Source organism: Solanum verrucosum, unplaced genomic scaffold, assembly GCF_900185275.1.
Source record: "Solanum verrucosum unplaced genomic scaffold, falcon-dt-bn FXZP01000238.1, whole genome shotgun sequence".
Taxonomy (NCBI): domain Eukaryota; kingdom Viridiplantae; phylum Streptophyta; class Magnoliopsida; order Solanales; family Solanaceae; genus Solanum; species Solanum verrucosum.
The window spans coordinates 3,455,012-3,463,025 of record NW_026020630.1 but is presented as its reverse complement, the minus strand read 5'-3'; the positions used below and the strand labels follow the sequence as shown (position 1 = coordinate 3,463,025).

The 8,014-nt window shown below is 33.4% G+C and overlaps 1 protein-coding gene across 1 annotated transcript; it reads left to right on the top strand.

The window, feature by feature from the left end:
- The first annotated feature begins 5,556 nt into the window (after positions 1-5,556).
- LOC125811493 (eukaryotic translation initiation factor 6-2-like) lies at positions 5,557-7,736 on the top strand. The gene is made up of 7 exons (XM_049490999.1): positions 5,557-5,571; positions 5,643-5,739; positions 5,830-5,915; positions 6,019-6,063; positions 6,277-6,407; positions 7,112-7,222; positions 7,431-7,736. The coding sequence occupies exons 1-7, from the start codon at positions 5,562-5,564 to the stop codon at positions 7,680-7,682; spliced, it is 732 nt and encodes a 243-aa protein (XP_049346956.1). The 5' UTR covers positions 5,557-5,561; the 3' UTR covers positions 7,683-7,736.
- The last annotated feature ends 278 nt before the right edge of the window (positions 7,737-8,014 follow it).

Sequence of the window (8,014 nt, the reverse complement as noted above, 5' to 3'; positions counted from 1 at the left end):
ATATTTCTCACTTGTTTGCTATATGCAACACTCTGTAATACTACTAAGTCACTGAATTTCCCTCATATGGAATTTCTTTTCATAGAAGCACATTCAGTGTCAGAGAAACCGAAAAAGCTTTGCTCCACACCCTCCTCATAGCTCCCCTATCCCTCGAACAACCAAAATCATATAAAAAGTTTATATCATTGGCAAGGGCAATCCACATCATTCTAATTTCTAGTTCTCCACTTAAACCAGAGGGACCATAAAAAATTGCTATATTTTCTTAAACGTAGCTCATGTGTATCACCGAAAACAAGGTAAAGAAAAGGAGGCCTCTAATCATATTTTTCTCATCAGATTACAATCGATAAAGGTGTCCTGCAAAGTGCAGATACCGTGCATTGTAAGACAACGTTAACCAACTTGAAACTTGACAGCAGTTACACTGTAATATGGCATCGGCAGAAAAGCTATTAAGTTGAATGAACAACAACTTTTACAAGAAAATTTAATTCCACAAGAATCATTCTTCGAAGCATTATATTTGAAAGATTTAAAAGAAAAGAAAAAAACCAAGAAAAGGAGAAACTGAGCAATCATACTCCTCTTCTACTGAGACTAAAAGATACAAATTCTTGGCATCTAAAGTCAAAGGCTCACATCAGAAAATCTCAGAACTTTTTGACAATATAGAGGCACCCTCTTAGCAGAATTAGACTTAGTCACTTCCTCTTCGATTGAGGCCAACATATAATTTTTGTTACATAAAGTGAAAGAAAATCTTAGATTGACAGACTGTACTTCAAAGAAGACATGAATGAATTAAATAGTAGAGATTGTTTTGTGTTCCGTACTTGGTCCAAATGCTCCTTTAATACTTCCCTTAGTAATCAAAACATATTACCAGAAAAATCAAGTTAACATGCTAGCCAACTGAGTGACATTTGGGAAGATAAAACTGTAATCTGCATTTATGGCATATAAAAGTTCTTTTTGCATACAATACCTTGGATTACTTTAACTTCAGTTCCCTTTTCTTTTTTTGGAGGCAAAACGTGTGTATAGCGACATTAATTCATGAATAGTAAGAAACGGGTACTTACCTTCTGCATAAGACAAAAATATGGTAACTGAATGAAACAACTTTCTTCCATAACAGGAAAAGTAATTTATCTCGATGAACAAAGCATTCACATGGTAATTAGACCGACGAAAGTGAAATAAAAGGTCTTACTTTTCCCTTAACATTCCAAATGATTCAAAACTCTCAGTAAAATCTACAACATTGAGTGGAATGCACTCAAAGGATACAAATTGTGATCCTATATCCCAATTTATGTCACATTTTTTCCTTTTTAGTCGTTCCCAAAAGTTTCCAATTTCTTAAATAAACTTTGTGCCCACACACACCCCTCACATAAATTGAAACATAGGGATTAACAACAACAAAGTGGCCTCTGGAGAGGGTAGAGTGTACATAGGCCTTAACTAAAAGCAAGCAATACTTATGAATCTTAGGCAGAATATTCAATAACAATCATTCAGCATACAATCCTTAATTACACATCTAAATCCAAACAATCATCGTTCTTCCAATTTTCAAGTTTTTCACTTCAATCTAACAGATACGGTACCACAAAACAACAAGGTAAAAGATGAAACTCCTCTAATACTCACATCATAGGCATTTCATCAAACAAGTTATGATCACAAGCAGAAATTCCCAAAATAAATAGAAAAGAAAATACAGAAATGGAGATGACAGAAGACGAACTTTGTGATTTCTACAGTAAATGGAGTCACCGCCGGCGGTTCTGCTTACCGCCGTCCGTCGAGCTACAGCTAGCAATGAAGTATTTTCTCAGAACAAAGTTGGTTGCCGGAGAAGACTTCGGCCAACTTGCTTTGGGTTGAGATGTTGGGCTTACACAAATATAGATGCCCATTATTTTATGGGCTGAGCCCAGCTAGGGATTTCATGGGTCAATCCCGCTATTTTGGTTGGGCTACGTATCGGTCGCTATCGGTTCGATTATTGATTTAACCGTTAAGATTTTCATACATTAAAAAACACTTATAAACAAGACTACAAACAAAATGAATCATGCATATGTGTTGACAAATTGAATCTTGCTCTAAAGAGAACAGAATAGTCGAGAGTTTGACACAGTTAGAAATGAAAGTATGAAACCAAACCTTGACTTTATATATCTAATGATATAAATATAATTTATTAATTTACTATCAGGTTATCTATTAACCCATTAATAAAAAACTTCAAACCTTTTAGAATTGATAATCCGATATAAAAAAAAAAGTTTAAATTGTTACCAAAATCGTTGAACCAATAACCAATTACCAAAAAAAAAAGGTTTGATTTAGAACAACCTAGTCTTTACCGATTTGATGATTTTAAATTTTTTGTTCTTCAACATTTTAAGTAAAATAATAAGTGGTAAAAAATATCTCTAACATTAAAATAACAAATAATATTTGTTCGATATAGTTTATATTTTTATATCATAATATAGCACAAGTTATGTCTTAAAATGCATAACAAATTATGCTTTATTCCTATAGAACTTATGCTTATCGAGAACAAATTCAGTTCAAAACTCACAATTTATATTGTAAAAAAAATTAGATAGTTCCTACAAGACTTGCGTAATGTGAAACAAAAGTTCAATTTCAAAACCCACAAGTTTATGTCATAAGAGTCACAACTCATTCATATGAAACTTATGTCAAGTGAGAAAAAAATTCTAAACTTATGTCGAGTGAATTTTGATATTATACGACTTATGTCAAATAATTTAATTTGTACAGAACTTGTGTAAGATAACTTAATTTTTTACCAAACTTTTATCGAATGAGGCAAAAGTTTTTTAAACTTGTGCCAAACAAAACTAAGTCATAAACAAGACTATTTTGGCCCACAAATTTTCACTAAATGAACAACAAAAAGAAAAAAAATAAATATATATTAGTATATTTTAGAGCAAAAATTAAAGATCATCCCAAAATAAAAATAAAACTTGTGTAAAAACTTCGAATTTTATGGGGAAATTTGTACATTGGCCCAAACCAAATTTCCTTCAATGGGCTTTAATTCATCTATTCACCTTAGTCCTTAGCTTGGGCCTCTCCTGGTGAATATCTCCTTAAAATCCTTGCACTTGTTTTTTTCTTTTAGTAGAAATACCTTTTCTTTTTTTCTCTTGTTTCTATTCGGTGTTCGGAGTCCACATTAAAGTTTCGACTAAATTCGGATCGCGCACTACAGGACTCATTCGGGGGTGGCGGCTCATAATAGAATTTTCTCCACACCCAGAGCTCAAACCCGAGACCTCTGGTTAGGGATGAAACACTCCTACCAGTGTACCACAACCCATATCGGTGAAATACCTTTTTTTAATATTAAAATGTGAACTTTAATTAGTTTGATTATGATGTTGTGTTTCTTTTCTAAATTGATTAACTTTGCTTTGTTGCTAGACTTTTTTTTTACATATTAAAACGTTGAAACTAAAAGTAGTTGATGAATAATCAAATGGATATACAACAGGACTTTGAATTTAAAATAGTTAAAAATAGTAGAATTATTATTATAATAATTACGTAGCAACTATGTTTTCCAGCCTCCAGGGCCACAAAAAAGATGAAATCCATGAATGGTATCCTGCTGAAAGCAAGCAGAATATACCCTGATTGCTCAACTATGATGAATATACTACGTGCCATTGCATATAATACTGAAGAACAAGCGTTGTATTCGTAGAGACTTGCAGACTAGTGTGTTGGGTTGCATAGCAATGTTATTGGTCATGTTGTCCTTGCTTTCAGGTTGGCTGATGTTTGATACCTGCTTGACATATATATTGGTTAGTTACATAACTATTTTCAACTTCTTTATAGAGATCATGATGACTTTCATGGCCCACATAACATTTATGCTTTTCTAGACACCATAATAGCCTCGATGGCCCAAACAAGCTTTTGTGCTAGCTGATTCTTGTTTTATATGAACTGTTTGGAGAGTTGTTGACAGGGGCCTTGCCGATCAAGGACTTCTTTTTTAAGTCAAGATATACTTGTTTATTTTCTTAATTGTGTGTGGCTGCCATTCGTCATTAACAAGTGGTTTAGCTGGGTCAGATCAGACCTAAGTTGTGACATTAGGTGCCAATTGCACTCCTTGAGTTTCGGGCGTGACATCTAGCTCCTCAATATTTGTTGTCTCTCTTTATTTTTGTGTATCTAATTGTATTTTCTTCAATATATGGTAAGAAACTCTTAATTAATGATAATGTATTTAATATTTTAAAAGTGTATATGGTAGTGAAGTATATCTTATTGCCTAGTTTTCCTATAAAAGTTCACTACTGGTAAATAAGAGTGTTTCAGACGTAAGGCCCAAATCTCAAAGTCCATTAAAATCAAATCCAAGTTCAACTCAAATTTATATATATATGATAAGATACTTAATATTTTAAAAGTGTATATGATAGTGAAATATATCTTATTACGTAGTTTTCCTATAAAATTTCACTAGTGGTAAATAAGAGTGTTTCAGACGTAAGATCCAAATTTCAAAGTCCAATAAAACCAAATCCAAGTCCAATTCAAATTATACTCTCTCATATATACTAGATAAAAGATGCCCGTACAAAGCACAAGCTATTTTTAAGTATTGAGATAGAAATAAAGAAATATAATAAAACTTAACAGTAACATAATATGATTCATAATATATTATCTTTACTTTGCGAAACGTGATACTGGAGCTTGCTAGAAAGGCTCTGTAATTTGTTTTCTTTTTTGGTCCTTTAGCTTAGCTCAAGGTTGTGGAGTAGTACCATAGACTTCTTCCCCGAAGGTCCACCCATGGTTCTTACCATATGAATTCTTAAACGAAATATATGATAATGAAATATATTTTATTACGCAGTTTTCTTATAAAATTTCACTAGTAAAAAATAAGAGTGTTTCGAACGTAAAGCCCAAATCTGAAAGTCCATTAAAACCAAATCCAAGTCCAAACTCAAATTATATCATCTTACATATATCACCTAAAGTTTCACAAATTTACCGATCTCTGCCGAAAAAAAGAAGAGCGAAACTTTCGAAACGCCGTAAAGTTTCTCTGTCCGCGTGAAACCCTAATTTCTGTGTAAAAAAATATGATTTCTTAATCTTGTTTTTATGTTTTCATTCTTTGTTATTATCTGGTATATAGTATTTTTTTAATATTTAGTGATAGTTTGTCTTGTAATTTTGTTGTCTGGCTCGTGGTTATTTTTCGAATAGAAGCAAAAAGATAAGAAAACAAAGGAATGAGTAATTTTAAAGATGATAATTTTATGCATAGGGCTTCATTATGGTGGCAAGAACGCAACTTGTAGCTTCTGATGTGGGTTTGAGACAAACGTTTTGTACTGTGGGAATTGTTTGATTATTAAAACAAGATAGTATATGATTTTTTATTGTAGAATTGTCTCTAGTTAATTATCGTTTGTTAACATGTGTGAATCATTTTGGCTTTTACAGATCTTCCAAGCACCTAGCTAGCACTTGCAATGGCTATTAGTGAGTAATTACTTCTTTGTCAAATTGGATACATAGGTGATTTCTCTAATGACCTTTTTATGTTATTGCAGGGCTTCAATTTGAGAATTCATGTGAAGTTGGAGTTTTTTCAAAGCTGACCAATGCATACTCTTTAGTTGCTATTGGGGGTTCTGAAAACTTCTACAGGTTTTTTTGAAAATGTTGTGCCACAATATTTTAATATAGTTTCCAGGTTCTTAGCTCAGTGAAAATTATATGATCTGTATTTTTTTCCAGCGTGTTTGAGGATGCGTTACCTGAAAATTTTCCAGTGATCAAAACTTCCATTGGAGGAACGAGGATAATTGGAAGACTCTGTGCTGGTACTTGACAAACACTCTAAGCTACTGAAACTTTAACGTCCTGTTGCCCACTGATCCTTATTATGTTAATAACTGAGTCTTCACTTGTCTGATTTTTGTGCAGGAAACAAAAATGGGCTTCTTTTGCCTCACACTACTACAGATCAAGGTATGTCTTCCATATTTACGATAATGTGATTAACTGTATCTTTAAGGCTAGCAGTCTGTAACAGGACAAGTAATGCACATATTACCTCTCTCGGCGTATTTGTTTGGTTTGGGTTTGTCATTGTAATAAATTCGTCTCCTCAAAACAGATTGACCAGACTTGTATTTGCTCTATTCTTTTTTTACCTTTTTCTTTTTCTGTTTGTGCTGGAAGAACTTTGGCACTTGAGGAACAGTCTCCCGGACAGAGTAGTGGTTCACCGTATTGAAGAGCGGTTATCTGCCCTTGGAAACTGCATAGCATGCAATGATGATGTTTCTCTTGTACATGTAGATCTTGACAAGGTAATATATCTGTTGGCTATTTTATGTTACAAATTGGAATGCATTTTCTGTAGATCTCTCGACTTTAATCACGGCAATCGTAGTATATTATTGGGTGCACATAATTCATCTGCAGTTTTTATTTTATATTAGAGAATCCAACAACTCTCTGAGTTTAAAAGTAAATCCTTGTCATGTATGATAGGATTAGTATTTTGTTTCAACGTCCAGAAACGTCCAATAGGATAAGGGATGTTTACCTCGCTGTTGGATTTGGTTTAAAGTAAGATTGCAGCACATGAATGTCAGGTGTGTGTCATGGACAAAAAACTTGTTATTCAAATCTTGAAGGGTAGAGGGGCAGGCCCCTTATCCATCAAGTTCCCGACCATGGCCCTCGGGGTTAACACGGTTGCTTAAAGTAGAGTATCTTTACAAGTTGTAGAACTCTACAATGTCAGCAGGGTTTCTGTGCCTGCTTGTGTTATGCTTTTCTTTAAAGTTGCTATAGATTATGCTGAACTTTGTTCCAGAAGATGGTAATTTGTTTTTTTTTTTTTTGCTTCTCCTTTGATACGTACTTTTACATTATTTTTTTCTATGCCTATTGTTTTATGTTGAAATTAGACTCCCATTATTGCTGTCATGGATCTTGACTTGTGAGTCTACTCATCTAAAAATGATTAACACCTTCACCTAAGATTGACAGATGTTAGTTTTATCAGGAAACTGAAGAGATGATTGCTGATGTTCTTGGTGTGGAAGTTTTCCGGCATACAATAGCAGATAATATTCTTGTTGGAGGCTATTGTACTTTCTCAAACTTGGGAGGCTTGGTAAGTATTCATTCTTAATAAAAATACAGGGTAAATGGTGAATGTGATTGAAGGCAAAACTTGCTCGCATAGTGTCCAACGTATACATTTGTTAATTAACTTGTTATGAATAAGCAATGTTACTGTTAATTAATATGGGTTGTGATGTCGAGTTGTGAATTAAATATATATGGTAAGTTAAGTTTGACCCTGTTTTTGTTGGACTCAGGTACATCCTCATGCATCTATTGAAGAGATGTATGAGCTTGCACATCTCCTTGATATTCCTTTGATGGCAGGAACTGTGAACCGCGGTAGTGAAGTGATAGCTGCTGGAATGATTGTCAACGACTGGGCAGCATTTTGTGGATCAGACACTACAGCAACAGAAGTGGCTGTTATCGAGAACATTTTCGAGTTGAGGGGGGCTCAACCCAGTGTTAATGAGATCAGGAAATCTGTGATCGACATGTACGTTTGAGTTATTTTGTATACATTCTGAGTTTTGTGTGTCAATTGATTATATGCACAGACTGATCGTGTAGTACATTTATCCAATTTAAATGCATTGTATTAAAAAAATTATGTTATTTTTGTTGATTCAAAAAGATTAATGTGATTAATTTTAAGCAAATTTTTTGAAACATATATACTCATCTATAACAATAAATTTTCGTTATTACATTCATAGCTAAAAGGTATCTATCAACAACAATAGTAGTAACAAAGATGATTGTATGGAAAATTATTGATGGAAGATGAAAAGGAAAGTTACAAAGTTGAAGCAGAGTCAGGGTAGGTATTGACATAAGA

Coding starts and splice junctions, on each gene's coding strand:
- LOC125811493 (XM_049490999.1), top strand. Junction 5,916..6,018: donor AATTGGAAGACTCTGTGCTG/GTACTTGACAAA, acceptor ATTTTTGTGCAG/GAAACAAAAATGGGCTTCTT. Junction 6,064..6,276: donor TCACACTACTACAGATCAAG/GTATGTCTTCCA, acceptor TTGTGCTGGAAG/AACTTTGGCACTTGAGGAAC.